The sequence below is a fragment of the Hemitrygon akajei genome, chromosome 2 (genome assembly GCF_048418815.1).
Source record: "Hemitrygon akajei chromosome 2, sHemAka1.3, whole genome shotgun sequence".
Taxonomy (NCBI): domain Eukaryota; kingdom Metazoa; phylum Chordata; class Chondrichthyes; order Myliobatiformes; family Dasyatidae; genus Hemitrygon; species Hemitrygon akajei.
The window spans coordinates 12,251,479-12,275,485 of NC_133125.1; the positions used below are offsets into that span (position 1 = coordinate 12,251,479).

General features: G+C 39.2%; 1 protein-coding gene across 2 annotated transcripts in view; it reads left to right on the forward strand.

The window, feature by feature from the left end:
* tmem167a (transmembrane protein 167A) overlaps nt 1–23,680 on the forward strand; it is a 43,267-nt gene extending 19,587 nt beyond the window's left edge. For both annotated transcript variants that reach the window (XM_073067097.1, XM_073067101.1), the window contains exons 2-4: nt 3,928–4,037; nt 10,100–10,134; nt 23,298–23,680. In XM_073067097.1, the coding sequence (XP_072923198.1) occupies nt 3,928–4,037; nt 10,100–10,134; nt 23,298–23,368 (216 nt within the window). In that variant the 3' untranslated portion in view covers nt 23,369–23,680. The remainder of the gene's footprint in view (nt 1–3,927; nt 4,038–10,099; nt 10,135–23,297) is intronic.
* The last annotated feature ends 327 nt before the right edge of the window (nt 23,681–24,007 follow it).

Below are 24,007 nucleotides of genomic sequence, written 5' to 3' on the forward strand. Positions count from 1 at the left end.
TGTATATTTTTTAAAAATGTGAGGTAGTGTCCAAAGCTTCAATGTCCATTTAGGAATCAGATGGCAGAGGGGAAGAAGCTGTTCCTGAATCGCTGAGTGTGTACCTTCAGGCTTCTGTACCTCCTAACTGATGCCTTTCTGAGACACTGCTCCCTAAAGTTGTCCTGGGTACTTTGTAGGCTAGTGCCCAAGATGGAGCTGACTAGATTTAGATAGATAGATAGATAGATAGATACTTTATTCATCCCCAAGGGGAAATTCAATGTTCCTCCAGTATGATATCACATAAACACAAGACAGACCAAGACTAACTGACCAAAAAACCACATAATTATAACATACAGTTACAACAGTGCAAAGCAATACCATAATTTGATAAGAGCAGACCATGGGCACGGTAAAAAAAAGTCTCAAAGTCCCAGATAGCCCATCATCTCACGCAGATGGCAGAAGGAAGAAACCTCCAACGTGGCAAAACTTCCCGATGCAGCCTCTGGAAGCACCCGAGCACAGCCAACTGTGAGTCCGTCCGAAAACTTCCGACAACTTCGTGCCTCCGACCAGCCCTCCGACACCGAGCACCGAGCACCATCTCTGCCGAGTGCTTCAACCCCGGCTCCGGCCACCAAGCAACAGGCAAAGCCGAGGATTCGGGGCCTTCCTCTCTGGAGATCTCTCCGATCGCTCAGTAGCAGCGTCAGCAGCACAGGAATGTCAGAAGTTTCGCCAGATGTTCCTCCGTGCTTCACACATCCGTCTCAATCAAATCAGGATTGTGCACGGCCCCTACTTACAGATAACGGATATTCCTTACTGGAGTGGCCGCTGCGCCCTGCGTCGTCGCGCCGCCATCTTGATGTTTTACAACCTTCTGCAGCTTCTTCCAGTGCTGTGCAGTAGCCCCTCCTTACCAGACAGTGATGCAGGCTGTCAGAATGCTCTCCACAGTACAACTATAGAAGTTTCTGAGTGTATTTGTTGACATGCCAAATCCCTTCAAACTTCTTAATAAAGTATAGCTGCTGTCTTCCTTTCTTTATGACTACATCGATATGTTGGGACCAGGTTAGATCCTCAGAGATCTTAACACCCAGAAACTTGAAGCTGCTCACTCTCGCCACATCTGATTCCTCTATGAGGATTGGTATGTGTTCCTTCATCCACAGTCAGCTCTTTCTGATCCGGATCAGAGGCAGCATCTCCAACACCATCACACTGAGCATGGGGGCCCCCCAGGGCTGTGTGCTCAGTCCACTGCTGTTCACTCTGCTGACCCATGACTGTGCTGCAACACACAGCTTGAACCACATCATCAAGTTCGCCGATGACACGACTGCGGTGGGTCTCATTAGCAAAAACAATGAGTCAGCATACAGAGACGAGGTGCAGCGGCTACTGGACTGTTGCAGAGCCAACAACCTGTCTCTGAATGTGAACAGAACAAAAGAGATGGTTGTTGACTTCAGGAGGGCACAGAGCGACCACTCCCCACTGAACATCGATGGCTCCTCGGTCGAGATCGTTGAGAGCACCAAATTTCTTTGTGCTCACCTGGCGGAGAATCTCACCTGGTCCCTCAACACCAGCTCCATAGCAAAGAAAGCTCAGCAATGTCTCTACTTTCTGCAAAGGCTGAGGAAAGTCCATCTCCCAACCCCCATCCTCATCATATTCTACAGGGGTTGTATTGAGAGTATCCTGAGCAGTTCATCACTGCCTGGTTTGGAAATTGCACCATCTCGGATCGCAAGACCCTGCAGTAGGTAGTGAGGTCAGTTGAGAAGATCATCGTGGTCTCTCTTCCTGCCATGATGGACATTTTACACCACACGCTGCATCCACAAAGCAAACAGCATTATGAAGGATCTCACGCACCCCTCATACAAACTCTTCTCCCTCCTGCCGTCTGGGAAGAGGCACCGAAGCATTCGGGCTCTCAAGACCAGACTATGTAACAGTTTCTTCTCCCAAGCTATGAGACTCCTCAATACCCAGAGTCTGGACTGACACCTTACTGCCCTATTGTCTTGTTTATTATTTATTGTAATGCCTGCACTGTTTTGTGCACTTTATGCAGTCCTGGGTAGGTCTGTAGTCTAGTGTTGTTTTTTTTCTGTGTTTTTTTACATAGTTCAGTCTAGTTTTTGTACTGTGTCATGTAACACCGTGGTCCTGAAAAAACATTGTCTCATTTTTACTATGTACTGTACCAGCAGTTATGGTCAAAATGACAATAAAAGTGACTTGACTTGACTTTCATCTTACTGACGTTGAGTGCCAGGTTGTTGCTGAGGCACCATTCCACTAATTAGCATATCTCACTCCTGTACTCCCTCTTGTCACCACCTGAAATCCTACTTAAGAAGGCCTTTGACAAGGTGCCACACATGTGGCTGCTTAACAGGCTGAGAGCCCGTGGTATTACAGATAAGATTCTAGCATGGATGAAGCACTGGGTGATTGGCAGGAGTCTGTGTTGGGACCAATACATTTTGCAAATATTGGCAAATAGAATACAGTGTCAGGAAGTGTATGGTCATGCACTTTGTTAGAAGAAATAAAGGATAGACTATTTTTCAAATGGAAAGGAAATTCAAAAATCTGAGGTGCAAAGAGACTTGGCAGGATTCCCTAAAGGTTAAGCTGCAGGTTGAGTCTGTGGTGAGGAAGGCAAATTGATAGCATTCATTTCAAGAGGACGAGAATATAAAACCAAAGATGTAGTATTGAGGCTCTATAAATTACTGGCGAGGCCCCACTAGTATTGTGAGCAGTTTTGGGCCGCTTATCTCAGAAAGGATATGCTGAAACTGGAGAGAATTCAAAAGAGGTTCACAAAAATGATTCCAGAATTTAACGGCTTAACATATGAAGAGCGTTTGATGACTCTACACTTGTATTCTATAGAATTCAGAAGAATGAGGGGCGACCTTGTTGAAACCTATGGAATGCTGAAAGGCCTTGATAGAGTGGATATGGAGAGGATGTTTCTGATGGTGGGAGAGTCTAGGACCAGAGGACACAACCTCCAGAGTAGAGGGGTGTCCTTTTAGAATGAAGATCAGGAGGAATTTCTTTAGCCAGAGTTCTTTGCCACAGGTAGCTGTGGAGGTTAAGTCTTAATGAAAATTTAAGGCAGAGTTTGATAGATTCTGGATTGGTCAGGGCTTGAAGGGGTACAGGGAGAAGGCAAAAGATTGGGGCTGAGAGCAAAAATAGATCAGCCATGATGAACTGGCAGAGAAGACTTGATGGGTCAAATGGCCTGATCCTGTTCCTATACGTTACGCAATGCTGAGACTTAATGAGTCATTTGGATTATTGTGAGCAATTTGAGCCCCATATCTAAGAAAAGATAAGCTGTCCAGATGAGGTTTGGGAGAATGATCCCAAGAATGAAAGAGTTAATGTATGATGAGCATTTGATGGCCATGAGCCTGTACTTGGTGGAATGAAGATCAATGTGGGAGGGATCTCATTGAAACCTCCTGAATATTGAAAGACCTGTATAGAGAGTATGTTTCTTATTGTGGGGGAGTTGTGGACCAGAGGGCACAACATCAGAATTGAAGAAAGACCTTTTAGAACTGAGGAGGGAAAATTTCTTTAGCCAGAGTGTGAGAATATGTAGAATTCATTGCCACAGATGGCTGTGGAGGCCAAGTCATAGGGTATATTTAAAGCAGAGGTTGATAGGTTCTTGGTTATTAAGGGTGTCAAAGGTTACAGTGAAAAGGCAGGAGAATATGGTTGAGAGGGAAAATAATCAAATGGCAGTGTGGAATCAATAAATCAAATGGCCTCATTGTGCTCTTCTGTCTTAGTCTTATAATGAAATGTTTCTCTTTTCCTATTCCATTTAATTTGCCTTCTTTATAAATGTTAAAACATCTAATATACTGTAATGTTTGTGTTTTATTCCCACAGTCGGCAATTTTCAACTTTCAGAGTCTGCTAACGGTGATCCTTCTCCTAATTTGCACCTGTGCTTACATCAGGGCCCTAGCTCCCAGTGTTCTGGACAAAAATAAAACTGGGTAAGTACTCTGTATTTCCAGTACTTAATAGTATAACGTTTTGAATGTCACTTTCAGGAAAGCATACTTAGTCGAGTGTGGTAATATAGATGAGTGTCCTTTTCCCATTCCTATTCTGGAAGTTTATTAACATAGAACAGTTCAGCACAGGAACAGGCCCTTCAGCCCACAGTGTTGTGCCGATCCAGTTAAATTAGTTATCAAATGATCAAGTAAACTAATCCCGTCTACCTACACAATATCCACATCTTTCCATTTACCTCACATTAATGTGTTTAACATCTAAACATCTCTTAAAAGTCTCATGTATCTGCCTCTACCACCACTTCAAGCAGTACTTTCCAGGCATCCACCACTCTGTTTTGGGGGTGGGGGGCAGATCCCTCACATATGCTTTGAAATTATCCCCTCTCACCTTAAATGCATGCCCTCTGGAATTGTTGCAAAATTTTGAACTGCAAAGTCTAATGAAAATTCACTTGGGGAACTAATCAAAAAGCAACTGAATTGTAATTCTCAGAAGTTTGTCAAAATGTGATAAAATTGAATGATTAAATGGTCTTGCCAATCTTAATAAGGTGAACAAACTACAACGATTTTTAAAAAAATTTGTCCATTTTGGCATCACTGATACGTAGATGTGGCTACTGCTAAAAGGGATGTGTGATATTTGAAAATTCCATTTCAGTTGTTCTTTGGTCAGTGGCTGATGTGAGTTTTCATTGGAAGCTGAATTGCATTTTGTCAAACAAGAAGGTGATGCAGCTAAGCAACCTGACTTTGTTATGAAGGCATTTGGCGTGTTGGCCTTCACCATTCGGGTATTGAGTTCCAGAGTCACAAAGTAATATTGCCACCCTCTGAAACCCTGGTTAGACCACACTTATGGTCATTTCTGGTTGCCTCATTATAGGAAGGATGTGGAAAGTTTAGATAGAGAGTGCAGAGGGGATGTACCAGGATGCTGCCTGAATTGGAGACTATGTGTTGTGAGAATAGGCTGAGTGAGTTAAGGCTTTCCTCTTTGGAGTAAGAAGGATGAAAGGTGACTTGATAGAGGTGTACAAGATGATAACAGGCATATATTGAGTGGATAGGCATATAATTTTTCCCAGGGTGAAAATGGCTAATGCCAGGGGACATAATTTTAAGATGATTAGGAGTAAAGTATAGGGGGATGTCAGAGGTAAGCTGTTTATACAGAGAGTGGTGGGGGCATAGAGCACGCTGCCAGGGGTGGTGCTAGAGGCAGGTATGTTGGAAATATTTAAGTAACTCTTAGATAGGCACACAAATGATAGGAAGATGGAAAGGAATTGTTGGATTAATCTTAGAGTAGGTTAAAAGGTTGACACAACATTGTGGGCCAAAGGGTCTCTACTGTGCTGAACTGTTTTTATGTTCTATTAACCAAATGTGCTTAATCTATTTTTATTCATGTTGCAGTAATTGATGTATTTTTCCTGCCCTTTGATTGCCATTTGTCTTAATTCAGTTTGTAGTCCAGGTTTTGTTTTTCCTTGAGAGGCCAATTGGCAGGATATCATTGTCTCAGAACTGCACAAGACTTGCTTCAGTGTGTATGACTCACTGTACGGGTGGAATTCGCACATTCTCCCTGTGACTGCATGATTTGCCACCCACATTGCATATTGGATCATTAATTTGGTGGGCAGCATAGTGGCTAGCATAATGCTTTACAGTGCCAGGGACTGGTGTTCAATTCCTGCTGCTGCTTGTAATAAGTTTGTACCCTCCCATGGCGGTGGGATTCCTCTGCGTGCACCAGTTTCCTCCCACATTCCAAAGATGGACAGTTTAGGGTTAATAAGGTGTCGGCATGTTGGTGCCAGCAACATGGTGACACTTGCAGGCTGCTGCAGGCATGTACTTGGACTATGTTGGTCGTTGAGGCAAACGACACATTTCAAAGTAAGTTTTGATAAACACGAAGCTAATCTTGGGTAAATCTTAATTGGTCAGTTTAAATTGTCCATGTTATGTGGTTAAGTGATAGACTTTGGGGAGAATGAATTAAAATTGATGTACAAGATGCTTGATGGGGATAAGGACTAAACAATTTTCGAATCTATGGAACAGTCTTGACAGTTTGTTACCCAACCCTCCTGTTCATTAGCTATTAAATCTGCATTTAAATTGAATACCTTGAATATTCACAGGCATTCGAAATTCACATAGGGCCCTTTTAAACAAGAATATTAACATTTTATCTTAAAGATAAAAGACTAAAATCTTTCCATTCTCCCTGCAGCCTATTGCTTCCATATATTTGATTGCCCCCCCCCATGTCTGGGCCAACAGGGCTGCACAGATGTTCAGTGGCTGGCAGTCACTGAACAGAAGGCTCTTCTGGGAATTGCCTAGTTATGGGCATTTGTCCCGGGAGATCTTCACCAAAATTTGACACGTTATCACCTTGAGACTTTTTATGGGGTGTAGCAAATCCACAGATAATCCTTCTAACTGTCAATATGATTGATTAGCTTGACAATTCCATTACATTGGTTTTAACGAAAGCAACCATGCAGGATACAGACAACTGAATTTATAAATTTGTTGCTTTGAACTATAGTCCAGGACATATTGATTGTTCTGCAGAATAAAGGTGGTTCCTGTCAGATATTTCCATTTGCAGTGTCAAGAAGACCACTTTTCTTAATCCATGCCTACATCTGAATTTGTGGTCTGACTTGTTTTATTGGGAAAGCAGGGAACTTTTAGCAGTCTTGTGAAATAGTCTTTTCCTATGGATCACAAAGACAATAAAAGATACTTAGTCTAATTCTAGCCAAATTGGGGAAAATATTTTCATGCACTTAGCCAAGCTCATTAATTTTCATTAATGCACTTCTCTCTTTGTCATGGAGAAAAGTGAAATAATACAGCATGTCTGCTCCACTCTTTATTTAAGCAAGTGGGTTGTAGAAGTGAAGAAGACCAATTTTACACAGCCAAACTTCTTAGAAGCTACTGCCCCAGCATGTTGTACTAGTTAAGTGAATCACACACTAAACACTTACAAATGGTGAGTGGAAAAAAGCTAAAAGGCACAATTGTAATAGAGGAAGGAAGAAACTGGCAGAGGAGATTAGCCCATTTGCAGTATAAATCCACATGCACATCTCTGCGGTGACGCAGGGCACAGGATGAGCAAACTAACTAATGTGAAATCAGGATCTGTTTGACATTTGCATTGAATGTAGAACTACCAGGAGGTAGTCTGAGACCGTTTTGGCTTTCTACCAGATTGGCTCTCCATCAGTTATACTCAACTGGTACAAAGCTAACTTTCTAAGATATACATGTGGTTATTGTCAAACCAGTGAGTGTAATTTTAACTACGCCCTTACATTTTACCTCCTGAGAATTAGTTTTTTTAAAAATTCAGCCCAGACTGATGGAGTAATACTCCCATTTCCCGCAGCTGTGAAGATACTAAATTAAGTTTAGACAGTTGTAACCTAGTTCCTTGTAGACATGATTTCATAGCACAAGACTGTAATCTGGTGCAGATTGGATGTTTAGCTGAGAGAGGCTGTAAGAATACTGACATGGAAAGTGGAAAAAATAGTAATGGTGCAGCTGGGAGTGTTCTTACATTGAAAGTGAGTTATGTTCTTGGGACAGGACAGAAGGCTTGTTTGTGCCTGCGTTTGGACCTGAGGTACCTACTCCTGGGTGTTTGATGACCACACTGGGTAGGAACTGTGGGAAAAGAAAAGAAATACATTTTCTGAGGCTGGGGTTCAATGTTACATGTTTTTGTTTGCTCTTTGCTTCATAGTTAAAGAAGTATACTGATCAATAAAGTAGATCAGTAGAGCTATGGTTTCTTTGGCCCATCGAGTCCATGCCAGCCACAGCGGTCACACTTGTACCAATTCTCTGTATTTATAGAACAGTACAGGCCCTTCAGCCTATGATGCTGTGCTGACTTTTTAACCTTCTGTAAGATCAATCTAACCCTTTCCTCCCACATAGCCTTTCATGTGCCATTCAGCCCCTTTACCTCCAAGCCCCATCCCTCCATGTACATATCCAGGTGCTTTAATGATGCTGTTACATCTGCTTCAATCTAAAATAAATGTTCAAATATACAAAAAAAAAGAAAATGTGTCTGTGGTAGAAGATCAATGTCATCTTGTTGACCAGTGGAATTATTAGAGGTCCCAAATGGCTTCACCTTAGTCCTTTTTCTTGTAGGTACATGATGAAAGTCGCACAATTATTTTTATATTTATTGCCATTAATGTTGTCAGTAAAACAATGAGCACTTCTATTTGTATAGAAACTATTGAATAGTGCATTTTGAAACAGTGTTCAAAGTTTCATTATCAAGGAGTTTTTTGGCCAGAAGGCTCAAAGTTTGGTTACTCCAAGAGAAAGGACAGATTAGGTGAGGAATCTCCAGATCTTTTGTCCTTTGGAAATTCAAAACCAATGCTGGAGTAATTTAAAATTCAGGGAAGGCTTACGAGACCATAATAGGAGGAAGGGAAATTTCCCAAAGGATGGTGAGGCTGGAGGCAAGTAGGAAATATGAAAGAGATGGGTTGTAGGGGGATAAATCAAAAAACAAGAAAATCAAGCAGATGCTGGAAATCCAATGAAACACACACCAGAGGAACTCAGCAGGCCAAGCAGCATCCATGGAAGAGTAAATAGTCAATATTTCAGGCTGAGATCCTTCATCAGGACCCTCTGAATCCTCTCTGAAAATTGGAAATAAACTAAATTGTGTGATTCCTGTTGCCACTGTAAGGACATTTGCATCTATACTGACATACACTTCCCCAAGAAGAAAACTAGAGGTTCACTGTCTCAGGTCTCCATCTCTTTCAACAAATGTGTTCTCTCATCTGCTGAGTTTCTACAGCATTTTCTTATCTTGAACTGTCTCAAAGATAGCACTTCAACTGTCTTAGAGTGGCGCCTTGTGTAGTTGAGTAAATAGGCTTAGTGACTCAGCATCTCTTTGGTAAACTGTAGTTCTTGTTTTCAGAAGAGCATAACAAAATCCATTTATTGAAAGTCTGAAATGAAATTTAGGGAAATTTTAACATGAGAATTAAAAGTCTCCCATGGGTAGAGTAGCAGAACAGTTGAATTATTGGACTTGCTAAGATCCAAATTTCAGGGACCTTAAAGAGGGATTGGGCACATTTAGTTTAATACTTAAATATGATTTGCTCAAACTATCTTATTTAGTTTTATTAACTTCAGTACATTAAATTCATGTTTATTCCAGCATGCACAGTCAAATTGCATGGATGTCTAAGGTGAAAATTATCTTAAAAATTTTTATTTCTTTAAACTGGTGTTTATTTACAGGAAGAAAAACTTGGGTAAAGTAAATCTATTGTATCGGTTGATCTGAACTCAATTGTTCTTGTAGATATGAACAGAACAGAAAGGTGTTATTTCAGCAATAGATGTTTTTTCCCAAGAATTAGCATTTCCTCAATCCATCTGCTGTTTCAGTCTGACTTTGGGTAAACTTAGAGCTGAACATGATTTTGATCATTTTAAGCTTTTAATCTGGCAGATAGGATGTCTATTGCATGTCCTACACCTTGCACTAAAGTGACAGTTGTTGTTATGGAGTTGCTCATTGTAATAATGAGCCTGAAATTCTAATATAACTATTCATGACACATTTTTCCGTTTGTGAACCAATCCACCAGATGTGATGTTATCATGGTACTGTCATTCAATAAGATTTTTGTTAATGCTTCAACAGTTTTTATGTCTTTTTTGTTCAATGTTGGATGTTTTGATCCTCCATAATGATTCAAATGAGTGATTCTTGTTTGTTTTCCCACAGTGATATTTCAACATACGGTCTTTCATGACATTCTGCCACAAGCTAGAAAGGTTTCCTTCACCTAAGTGTTGTTTGTATGTTGCTAGCCAGAAAAGTGCTTTATATAAAGTGACAAATATAGTATTCAGTAAAACTTTAATCATTCAGATTTTCTCAATGTCAGATTTTTTTTTCTGAATGTAATATCAGTGGATAAAGAAAAATATTTGTTTTCCAGACTTCTGGGGATATTTTGGAAATGTGCCAGAATAGGTAAGAAAAAATTGATTAATGGTGTGTTTTAAGTTTTGAATGTTAACTCTCTTTTATTGCTGTTGTAAGTTCTTTGGCAATATTTTAAGATTTATAGCATAGGATCACAGCTAGGAAGTGCTTGAAGCCCAAAGACTTCCCTAAATTAACTAGTAAATTTCTATCATCATCACAGTAACATTATGTTTCTGTCTGTAAATTTTTGACTAAATCTCAAATTCATATGTTTAGTCTATGTATGAACTGGCTGTTTATTTTGTGTCTAATCATTTTGAATAAATTCAAACAACACATTTTTAGAACTTATTATCAACCTACATTATCTACCAGCCCAGGAACACTACCTCACTATATTTGCTCTATATATTACAGTAGGAAGTATATCAGAATCAGGTTTAATATCACCAGTGTGTGTGTCATGAAATTTGTTAACTTAGCAGCAGCAGTTCAATGCAATACATAATATAGAAGAAAAATAAATAAATAAATAAAGTAAGGTAGTGTTAACAGGTTCAATGTCCATTTAGGGGAAGAAGCTGTTCCTGAATCATTGAATGTGTGCCTTCGGGCTTCTGAACCTCCTACCTGATGGTAACAATGAGAAAAGGTTATGCGCTGGGTGCTGGGGGTCCTTGATAATGGACGCTGCCTTTCCGAGACACTGCTCTTTGAAGATGTCCTGAGTACTTTGTAGGCTAGTACCCAGGATGGAGCTGACTAAATTTACGACCCTCTGCAACTTCTTTCGGTCCTGTGCAGTAGCCACTCCCTCAATACCATATAGTGATGCAGCCTGTCAGAATGCTCTCCATAGAAGTTTTTGAGTGTATTTGTTGACATAGAAAATAGGTGCAGGAGTAGGCCATTCGGCCCTTTGAGCCTGTACCGCCATTCAGTATGATCATGGCTGATCATCCAACTCAGAACCCTGTACCTGCTTTCTCTCCATACCCCCTGATCCCTTTAGCCACAAGGGCCATATCTAACTTCCTCTTAAGTATAGCCAATGAACTGGCCTCAACTGTTTCCTGTGGCAGAGAATTCCACAGATTCACCACTCTCTGTGTGAAGAAGTTTTTCCTCATCTCGGTCCTAAGAGACTTCCCCTTTATCCTTAAACTGTGACCCCTCGTTCTGGACTTCCCCAACATCGGAAACAATCTTCCTGCATCTGGCCTGTCCAATCCCTTTAGAATTTTATACGTTTCAATAAGATTCCCCCCTCAATCTTCTAAATTCCAAATCTCTTTAAACTCCTAATGAAGTATAGTCGCTGTCTTGCTCTGTTGGGACCAGATTAGGTCCTCAGAGATCATGGCACCTAGGAACTTGAAAATGCTCACTCTCTCCACTTCTGATCCCTCTGAGGATTAGTAAGTGTTCCTTGGCCTGACCCTTCCTGAAGTCCACAATCAGCTCTTTTGTCTGACTGACATTGAGTGCAAGGTTGTTGCTACAACACTACTTCACTAGTTGGTATCTCTCACTCCTGTACTCCCTCTCATCTCTATCTGAGATTCAACCAACGGCAGTTGTATCATCAACAAATTTATAGATAGTATTTGAGCTATGCCTAGCCACACAGTTATGGGTATAGAGAGAGTAGAGCAGTGAACTAAGCACACACCCCTGAGGTGCACCAGTGTTGATCGTCAGCAAGGAGGAAATATTATCACCAATCCACAGATTATGGTCTTCTGGTTAGGAAGTTGAGGATCCAATTGCAGAGGGAGGTACAGAGGCTCAGGTTCTGTAACTTCTCAATCAAGATTGTGGGAATGATGGTATTAAATGCTGAGCTATAGTCAATGACATATAATTGTTGCCTTATTGAAGCAAGTGGGAACTTCTGCCCTTAGCAATGAGAGGTTGAAAATGTCCTTGAATGCTCCTGCCAGTTCAGTTGGTTGAAGTTTTCAGAGATATATAAAATAAAATATGATCTTATCTATTGCACAGTATTGCTGCTACAAAACAAAACATTTCCTGACATATTCAGATTCAGTTTATTGTCATTTAGAAACCACAAATGCAATGCAGTTAAAAAATGAGACAACGTTCCTCCAGAATGATATCACAAAAACACATGACAAAACAGACTACACCAGAAAATCCACATAACGTTTGGCAATCCCCAATCCAGAGTCTGGAGAGGCTGCTGCGTATTAATATCGCGCTACCATCTTATGTCAGTTATATTAAGCCTGGTTCTGATTCCAACTTGCAAAGTAAAAACAAGAATCAGCCAGTTGGCCCCTCATTCATACTTCATCATCCAATACAATCATGGCTGATCTTTTACCCCAGTACCTTTTTCTACACCAACTGCATCACTGTCACGTTGACAGAAAAGGTCATTGGCTTCAATCTTATCATCCCTGTAGGACTTGAATGTATCCAAGACAAAAATGCAAGCAAGAAAAATTATTATGGATAAAACTGCCTTTTCTGGACTATTAAAACAATACCTTCTCAACATCTTAAAAGTTTCTTTCCCACACAGTTAATCTGATCAACCATTCTAGTTGACCAACCCCATCACATTTATCTATTCTCCTGGCAGTACACTGTAAACACTTTAAACCACTTTTTATAACGCTGCTTACATTGTATAAGAACATGCTGGTATTAATTCATTTTATTCCATATCCCCATTTTAACCTTTAAGTTTATTTTTATAAATAATTCTTTACTCTTATAATTGTTGACTGCTGTTGCTTTTTGTTGCATGTTGTGCCAACTCACCACAGCAAATTCCTAATACAGTAGAATCTGTTTAATTGGGAGCAGCATGTTTTAGACCAATTAAGCTGCTTGCCCCAATTAGCTGAAATTCCATGCAGTAGTTAAAAGGCAGGACAAGAACAAACTATTGTTTAACTGAGCAACAAATTATGCATTAAATGAAATGCAGGACAAATAAGGACACAACCAATACCTCTGCAGTACTATAAAACTGTATTAGTTCCTGATAGTTACTGGTTGAGGAATTCATCTAGTGTACATTGATGTGTTCTTTTGATTGATGTAATTGAACAAAATCAGCGAAGAAATTTACTGCAGATAATGGACTGCCTTTATTACCTTCCTGCATAAAGTCAAAATAAAAAGTTAGCAAGAATTACTGCTTTTTAAATCGGCGTACATCAGCCCAAATGGATAACATAACACACGCACACGTAACTGGTACTGTCAGATCAAACTAGAGTTTCTAGAAAGTATTGGGACCTAGAGGCAAAAGAAAATAAAATTTAAAAGTAATAGCAAGAATCCACTGATAGACTGGATGGAACCCACTGCCTGAGTGCTGCTTCTGCCCGGAACATTTGGGGGACCCGCAGCATCACAGCGGCAGTCCGGGAATCTGCGGTAAAATGCTGAACTTTAAATAACTTGAGAGACTCTTTCATGGAAAAGAGCACTGCTGTCACTTCTTTTGGGATAGCGCTAGCTTTGTCACAGGGATCATCGCATGCAGGCGCTTCTGGGAAATGGCACGAGGTTTAAGAAGAGTTCAGGAACCTTCGGGAGGGGCTGCTCGGTTTGAAAATATAACAGTCTATCAGAGAAATGGAGACTGTGCAGGTCGGAATCCGTCTACCAAGTCCGGAGAGGCAGCCAGCGTTTTCACCTAATGATAAAGGACTAATGGCTAGTGGTTGATGGAACTAATGGAACTGCTTTTTAAATCGGCGTGCATCGGCCCAAATGGATAACATAACACACACACACGTAACTGGTACTATTATAAAAATGTTTGCTTCATAATGTTTAATGGCCGTTACTGGCATCTCCAATCCTGAATGGTTGGAACCACAGTGAATAAAACAATTCAGAATTGTCTTGCTGTTTATTTCACACCAACTATCAGTGACAAAAATCACTGCTTTTTGAAAATAACACACATAACTGACGCTATTTAAAAGCTGTTCACTCTAAGCATGGTGTAGTGTGTAGCCGAGTAGTGTCTGGTTAGAAATTGTTCAACAATAGTCTCCTGTACCAAGTAAGCAGTATAGTGTCCCAAATAAAGGAAGGGAATCACAACTGTTTCCTCAATTAGTTTTTTTTGTTCTTTATTTGTCCCAAATATGCGGCTACCACGATTAACTGATGGCCAAATTAACTGGAATCCACTGTACATGTAAATGAATATGCCGAATAAAGTTAATCTTTGATCAGTTTCTTTTAAGTCAATAAACAAAATCCGTTAATTCTGTTCTGCATATACTCAGAGACTGAGCTTCTATGGCTGTCTCTGGTGATGAATTTCAAAGGTTCACCACCCTCTTGATGAGGAAATGGCCTGCCAGCTCAGTCCAAATAATCAATCCATTATCTGGAAATCGTGACCGCTGACTCTAAGCACCTCAGCCAGCGGAAGAAACATCCTGCATTTCCCCTCTCAAGCCCCTGATTAAACTTCAGTACTTGGTTTGGGTGAGCAGACCTGTACTCAATAATCCAGATGCATTTTTCAATAAGGCCCTATATAATTACAGCATGGTATTTCTGCTCTTGTGTTTGATTTACCTCTGTAATTAAGACTAACATTTTACTGTATTTCTGTTCCTAATTACTTGCTGAACCTGCATATTAACTTTCAAGGATTCATGTACAAAGACACCCTCTAAACATCACCAACTTTCAGTGTGTTTCAAAACAGAAATCTGTTCTTTTCTAAACATTATTTGTAACTATACTGACACATGCCCATTCAACAGCCCTGGTTCCGGATGAACTTGATATGCCGTGGTTCCAATCTAACTCCATTTATTTCTTTATTCCCATAAAAGACATTCCTTTCCATTCTTGCTGTCCAAGTTGTAATAGCCCCTGGTTTTTAAAGTTTATTCATCATATATCTGTCAAACATACACTGAAGTGCATCATTTACATCATATCAAATCAGTGAGATTTGTGCTGGGGGCAGCCCACATCCAGTGCAAACATAGTATGCCCACAGCTCACTAATCCTAACTGGGCATCTTTGGAATGTGGGAGGAATGCAGAGTACCCGGAAGAAACCACGCAGTCACAGGGAGAATGTAGAAACTCCTTACAGACAGCTGTAAGAATTGAACTTCAGTCTTGCAGCTGGCAATGTAACAGTGTTACTCTTATTGTGTCATGTCATCTGTCTTTAATCAAAACAATGCCTTAGGAACAGCTTCTTCTCTATCATCAGATTTCAGAATGGACAATTAACCCATATACACGAGCTCAATATTTTTTGCTCTCTGTTAGCACTACTTAATTTATTTTTTAATATATTTCTTATTGTAATTATAGTTTTTTATTATTATATATTGTACTGCTGCTGCAAAACAATAAACTTCACAACATACAGCAGTGATATTAAACCTGATTCTGATTCAGTCTTTTTCTTGATCTTTCAGTGGAGTTTTGATTATAGAACTAGTGTTAGTTTGCACTTTAAAAGCAAATACAGCAGTATAACTACATCCTTTAATGGCACCTCAGTATGACTACTTCAGCACTGAAGAAACACAATGCATTCATATCTGGTGTTAATTCCATTGCTTGTACTCCTTTAACCTTTTCATACTCAATATATGGCTTCTGGTCCTTACTACCATCAGGGAGGAGATAAAGGAGACTGAAAGCTTACCCTCAACATTTTAGGAACATCAAGCATCAGATAGCTGAATGGTCCATGAACACTACCCTGTTATTTCTTGCACTATTATTTTCTATTTATTGTAAGGTCAATTACTACAAACTGTACTGCAGCACCAAACAGCAAATGCCACAGCATGTAAATCAGTAGTAATAAACCTGATTCTGATACTCAACCAGACTGACTTCAGTTCCGTTTATTTCCATTGACTTGAAATGGGGGAATGAATTCAAAATTTGAAATTAAATTATGTCAGATATCTTACAGGGAAGTTACTGTTTGCCTATTGACCTAGTTGAACAGTGTTTGATATTACAAAACTTGCCTCCATGTGCCAGACAGTTTAAATGTATCTTTGCTTAGTTTCGTTGCAAAATCCACAAATGTACGATGGAAAAGAAATGCATTACAAGAAATCTGATCCAGGGGCCTAGCAATGTTAAGTGTCAGAAACCCACAAGCAATGTATGAAAAGTATGTCTGGGTTTCTAATGCCAAGCAGTTCTAGGACACTGGGCATTAAAGGCAAATTTAAAGTTTACCAGGTTGTCAAGTTAAAGCACCTAGTGTGAAACAAACTCATCTCACTAAAAATGGCATTCTTGCTCAACTTAATATTTTAAGTTGTCCTGAGAGCATTTGAAAGTGCGAATGCTAAAAGGATGTTTCTCCTCAAAACAATATCTGTAACTGAAGACCTGGGTTCAAGAGCAAACAACTAATTTTGCATAACATGAGAAGATAATTTAAACTCATAAAGCAGCTTGTTAATTAATTAGTGTGCGAATATTATAAATCAAGAGAAGTGAATTACTTTTCATTTAAACTGGTAGGCACAGTGATGGAAAATTTTGTTCCTGATTGTCTACATGTAAGATTGCTGGTGTGTATGTGAGTTTGCAGTTCAAAATAAATTTATTATCAAGGTGCATGTATGTCACCATTTACAGCCCTGAGATTCATTTTCTTGTGGGAATACTCAATAACTCCAATAACCAATATAGAATCAATGAAAGGCTGCACCAGCTAGATATACAAGCAGTGTGCAAAAGACAAGCTGTGCAAATGCAAAAAGAAAGGTGAAATAATAAGAATAAATAAGCAATAAATATTGAGAACGTGAGATGGAGTCCTTGGAAGTGAATCCATGGGAATGACGGGGCAAGTGAAGTTGTGAAGTTATTCCCTTTGGTTCAAAAGCCTGATGGTTGAGGGGTAGTAATTGTTCCTGAACCTGGTGGTGTGAGTTCTGAGGCTCTTGTACCACCTTCTTGATGGCAGCAGCAAGAAGAGAGCATAGCCTGGGTGGTGGGGGTTCCTGAAAATGGATGCTGCTTTCCTGCAGCAATGTTCTGTGTAGATGTGCTAATGGTGGAGAGGACTTTACCTGTGATGGACTAGGCCATTAAGATGAGGGAACAGGTATCAGCAGTATCCTGAATGGTTAGGCCAGTCTTGGCTTCTTCCATTACTCAATAAGGTCACGCCTGATTTGGTTGTAGCCTCAACTTTGCAGCCCTGTCTTTCACTCCCAGATATTCAATCTATCCATGCCTGCCTTGCATATATTCAAAGGCACTAATTCCACCACCCTTTTAAGAGAAAACTATTCACCTTGTTTTTAAGCAGTGATTCCTAACACATAACTTCTCCCACAACTATAGACTCACTTTCAAGGACTCTTTGTCTCATGTTTTCAATATTTATTGCTTATTTATTGATCAGGTTAATTTTTTTTATTTGCCCAGTTTGTCTTTTGCACATTGGTTGTTTATCCATCTTGTGTGTTGCTTTCTATTGATTCTATTGTGTTTCTTTGTACTTGCTGTGAATGCCCACAAGAAAATGAATCTCAAGATGGTATATAGTGACATAAATGTACTTCGATAATAAATTTACTCTGAACTCTAATTCTGGATTCTCTTACTATAAATGTAGTCTAAGCATTTTCATAAAATACATTAAGTCCCTTGGAGTCATGTAAAAATAATTATTTTTACAGGAGAGTGTTCTTCAATTGGGTGGTTGGGCATCTGAAATCAACCTTATTTCCTGCTTGTATGTTCCCCTTTGTTCATATTCCTTGTCTTGCTCATTCTCTTAATGTTTGTTTCCTTTCATATCTTTGCCTTTAAAATTATGTAAGACCATAAGACATAGGAGCAGAATTCAGCCCATTGAACCTGCTCCGCCATTCCATCATAGCTGATCCAGGGGTCCCACTCAACCCCATACACCTGCATTTCACCATGTCCTCTGATGCCCTGACCCATCAGGAAAAGATAAACTTCCACCTTAAGCATACCCATGGACTTGGCCTCCACCACAGTCTGTGGCAGAGCATTCCACAGATTCACCACTCTCTGGCTAACACTCCTCATACATTAACCCTTTCATTCCTGGAATCATCCTCGTGAACCACCTCTACTCTCTCCAATGACAATACATCCTTTCTGAGATGTGAGACACAAAACTGTTAACAATACTCCAAGCGTGGCCTGACTAGTGTCTTAATAAGGCTCAGCGTTATCTACTTGTTTTTATATTCTATTCCCCTTGATTTGAAGACAACATCAACCCTGCAATTTACTATGCTTGTTCTATGCATGCAGTTTGAAGCCAGTTCACCACTATGGGTTTCTGAGTTCATGGAGACTATCTCATTATTATGCTCTTCTCTTGCATTACTTTTTTTATATTTCTTACTGCAAATTATAGTAATTTTCTAATGTACTGCTACAGCAAAACCAAAAATGTCACACATAATGTCATCAAGTTCGCCGATGACACGATCGTGGTGGGTCTCATCAGCAAGAACGACGAGTCAGCATACAGAGAGGAGGTGCAGCGGCTAACAGACTGGTGCAGAACCAACAACCTGTCTTTGAATGTAAACAAAACAAAAGAGGTGGTTGTTGACTTCAAGAGGGCATGGAGCAACCACTTCGCTGAACATTGACAGCTCCTCGGTAGAGATCGTTGAAAGCACCAAATTCCTTGGTTTCACCTGGCGGAGAATCTCACCTGGTCCCTCAACACCAGGTCCATAGCAAAGAAAGCCCAGCAGTGTCTCTACTTTCTGTGAAGGCTGAGGAAAGTCTATCTACTACCCCCCTTCCTCATCACATTCTACAGGGGTTGCATTGAGAGCATCCTGAGCAGCTGCATCACTGCCTGGTTCGGAAATTGCACCATCTCGGATCGCAAGATCCTGCAGTGGTTAGTGAGGTCAGCTGAGAAGATCATCGGGGTCTCTGTTCCCGCCATTACGGACATTTACACTACATGCTGCATCTGCAAAGTAAACAGCATTATGAAGGACCCCGTGCACCCCTCATACAAACTCTTCTCCCTCCTGCCATCTGGGAAAAGGCACCGAAGCATTTAGGCTCTTACAACCAGACTATGTAATAATTTCTTCCCCCAAGCCATCAGACTCCTCAATACCCAGAGTCTGGACTGACACCAACTTACTGCTCTCTGCCTATTGTCTTGTTTATTATTTATTGTAATGCCTGCAGTGTTTTGTGCACCTTATGCAGTCCTGGGTAGGTCTATAGTTCAGTGTAGTTTTCATACTGTTTCATGTAGCACCATGGTCCTGAAAAACGTCTCATTTTTACTGTTTATTGTACCAGCATTTATGGTCGAAATAACAATAAAAAGTGACTTGACTTGACATACATCCTCTAAGAAATTAGCAAGTTCTTCCTGTGTATGTGGGTTTTCTCCAGATGCTCTGGTTCCTTCCCACAGTCCAAAGATGTACCAGTTAGTAGACTACTTGGTCATTACAAACTGTCATCTAAATAGGGTAGGGTTGCCGGGTGTTGTGACTTGTTGGGCTGGAAGGGTCTGTTCTGCACTGTATTTCTAAAAATTAATAAACCTGACTCTGATTTTGACCCATCAGTATAGTATTAATGTATAGTTCTACTCTGATATCTCTTATTGTAATCAGTAAAGGATGTTTTATGAGCCCCAGCCCCAATGTTAATAACTATCACAGGAGGTTACTTCTGTACAAGCACTGTGCACAATTATCTGTATTGTTTGATCTCTGTCTATAGGCTCAGCTACGTACTTTTGGTTTTTTTTTCCCTTTGACCTTACTGTGCAGCATCAATCATTGATGTGCTAGTGTAACATTTTATAATACCAGTGACTGGGATTCAGTTCCTGCAGTTGTTTGTAAGGAGCTTGTACTTTCTTCCTGTGACCATATCAGTTTCATCTAGGTGGTCTAGCTTCCGCCCACATTCCAAACATGTATGTTTCAGGGTTAGTGAGGTGTGGACAGGTTATGATGGCGCCACTTGCAGGCTGCCTCCTGCACATTCTGGACTGTATTGGTCATTGTCACATACAGTGAAGTGCTTTGTTTGTGACAAAGCTAATATTTAATCTTGAAGAATTTCTTGGATTTTAGGGAGAGATAAATGTAATTTGTTCCACTCTCATAACTGTATTTCAGCATGAATGCTATAGCCATCACATAGGCTGAACCATTGCCATTCAAAAAATACTTTCCACTTCCTCTGAGCCATTTTTATCTCTCCTTGAAAAATTGTTAATTTCTGCCTCAACTTTCAAAGCTTTTCTGACCTCTCGGGGCTGATTTATATTGATTGCTTCTTGTTTCTTTACGCTCTTAAAATATAGTATCAGATAGAAATTAACCAATTGAGCCTTCTTCACTGGTCAGTAAGATCCTGAAGGCCAGTCTTGATCTCAACAGATTTCCATTCTCTTCCCACATCCTTCTCTCCCTTGTAGTTCAAGCATGTATCACACTCTGCCTTGAATATGTTCAATGAATTTTAACTTGTGATAGGGTCAAGGAGCAAGCTCTTATTTAGAGATACTGCACAGTGACAGGCCATTCTGGCCCAACAAGCCCGTGCTGCTCAGTTACATCCATAAGTCTTTGGAATATAGGAGGAAACCAGAGCACCTGGAGGAAATCCATGCAGTTACACATACAAGTTTCTCATGGGCAGTGGCAGGAATTGAACCCAGGTCACTGATGTTGTAATAGCATTACGCTAACTATTATGCTACTATGCCACCCATCTTTTTGGCTACAATGAATGCTTTAAGAAATAGCCTGTTCCATTATTTAATAAGGTTAGTGGTGATCTGATTAAAGAGTACAGTCGCCGTTTCGGGCTTAGACCCTTCATCAGGACACTGAAGAAGGGTCTTGGCCAGGAATGGCAACTGTTTACTCTTTTCCATGGATGCTGTCTAGCCTGCTGAGTTCCTCCAACATTTTGTGTGTGTTGCATCAGTATCTCAGAATAAGAGAGAAGAATCTGAATCAGCTAGTTAGAACTGAGATAAGATATTTATTTTCTGAAATGGTGAAAGTTTAGAACTGCCTACCACAGAGGAGACTTTGCTCAAAAATATAAAGCTATCAAAACATAAAGCTTATCATACACTTTGGGTTTAAACAAAAACGTGTTCTACTCTAATACTGTAGTTTCTGTGTTACTGTAATTCCTCATATTCCATCTAAAGTGTATTCCAAATAGTTGGACCAAATTAAGTATTGTATGTACAGGATCCATTCTTTCAAGGTTTCTGAAAACATTTTAAAATGATTCATTTAGTCCAAAAATAAATTTTTACTATTCACTGATGAAGTTTTTCTGGATTACAGAGTTAACTTTTATCCCAAGATACAAGTAGAAAATAACTATTTTCATAGATGAGGGCTGTTAGATGCCAGGAAAATTTTATCTCCTCTGCAAGTTTTTTATAAGCTGGAGTTCCAGAGAATATTATTGATAATGTACTGTAGTACTGTTAATAATTAATACAATTAATATCATATTGTAGGCACTAAGAATTTACTTCTAGGCATACAAGTTCATGTCTTTTAATCCTTTTTATCTGGCTGATATGGGTAGATGCTCTTTGTCAAGAACTTATTTAAATAAGTCGTTGTTCGGACAGCTGTGTGCTGAAAGTGCAAACTGCCAAAAGCTGACCATACTGAATCCTTTATTTCTACAGTAAAATGAGCTCTCGTCTACAATTTTTTAAATCCACAACTCTTACAAAATATCCTTTGTAATTATTAATATAAAACTTAACTGCGCAATCTTAAATATTTCTTGAACAAAAGAGATCTTGAATGGAATAGAGAGCATTTGGTGCTTCTCTTTGCACATTCATCTGAAAGCATTATTTTCCTTTTTATTCCATATGAGAGATGGAAATAAAAGTAGTCATTTTAAGTTGTCTACAAAACAAAAGTCCAGTCATATCTCATTAAACTGTTTCATATTTCTGGACATCAATAGATCAGACCCAACATACACTTACTAATAAACGCAATGTGTATGAAGCTCTGGAATGCAATAAATGGAGTATACCAGCCATTTATTTTAATGGCAAATGAAACTCCCTTAAGAATTGCTGTAGTAATAGGTAAATCCTTTTTATTAAAATTTGAGAGCCATATAAAATTGTTCTGAAGAGCTATTTTGCTGGATCTTTATTACAGAAAGTTAGTGGTATTTTATCTCAGTTGAGTGTATGGAAAATTCTTAAAACAGTGCATTTTACTTTATGAAAAATTGGTTTAACAATCTGAAGATAGTAAAGTCCATTTTCAAACTAAATGTTTTAGCATCTAGCAGTGTTAACTTGTGTCGATGTAAAGCAAAAGACTGGAGATCCTAGATATCAGAAGCAATGACTTATATTAAACAATATTTGTACAGGCAACAGAGAAATTGCTTTTTACTGAAGTACTTCTCATAAAATGACAACATACATTCAGGTCCTTTTGATGCGGCGATGATCGGGGAGCAAGGGAAATCTGGAAATAAATAAGAATATAATACAAAATTAATTTTTCTCAGTGTTTTAATTTACCAAAAGTTACTCAGCGCAAGTTACTTAGATCTCACTGCAACTTCAACTTCTCTCCTGCACACTGTTTCTAAATGTTTCTCTGTACATTCAATCTGTCTTGTCCTTCATCTCTGTATTTGTAATTAATGTTAAAAAAGAAAATTTATTATCAAAATATATGTCATCATATAAGTTTCATTTTGAGTTGAGAAATGCCTTGAGTTTCATTTTCTGGCAGGCATTTATAAGAAAGTAAAGAAACATGAAAAACTATACAAAAAGAAAAACTGTCAAATATCCAATGTGTAAAAGAGAACAAATCGTGCCGATGATAAATTTTTAAAAGTAAATAATACTTCAATAATGAATTGTAGAATCCTTGAAAGTCCTTAAATATTAAGAAAGGCAGAACTTCGAGATAAGTATATGCAGTGACCACCTGTGTCATTTATAATATGTCATCAAAATACACATTACATTAGTTAATCTTCACTGTCATACAGTTGTAAAATTGAGGATGTCATGCTGTTATTTGCTGGTATTTCAATACATAATTATTTTAATATATTTAATAGAAGTAATTAGTATAAAATAATCATTGTAATTCTATCTTTGATATCCAATGTACACTAATTTAATTTTTTTTGTTTTTCAGGTGAACGGAAAAGCCCGTATGTGGCCGTATGTTGTATTGTAATGGCCTTCAGTATTCTCTTTGTACGATAACAGTCAGCTTGAAGAACAGCACTGTGGATGATCATCATTAGTTGAATTTCCTTCATAAATATGAAATGGTCTGTGAATGCCTCAACCTCCCAAATCAATATTGTGCATCTTTCTTCACAAGCTTTTTAATGATGTCAATGTCGATTCTTGTTACTGGACCAAGGACTGATGTTTGGGATGAAGCTCCATAATGGCTGTATTTTCTGACTGGACTAATCCAATCACTCTACACCTAGCACCTACATTGATCTGATTGTTGGTTATTACTGTGTGTAACTGTCTAAATATTGTCAATAAAATTATTCAAATTGATCTTTTTAAGCTTTTCCTTAATCCTTCACCAATATTTTAATTAATATTCTGTATTAACTCAAGTGCTATCAATATTCTTTGTTAATCCACAAAAAAAAGAAATGATCACGAGGTTTGTGTGTGATATTTTGGAGAGGATGATTTGATACCTGCACAAAGTTATTCTGTACACTTATTTCTCCCTTTCCCTTCATCCTTGAGACAAGAACCTGTGGCAGAATCTATTGCAGATAAGAATTGACCTTGAAGAGATAATCGATTGCCTCCAACCACAGCAGATGAAAGTCTTCCTAACTTATTTTCAGGAGGGACTTCCGAGGTCAGTAG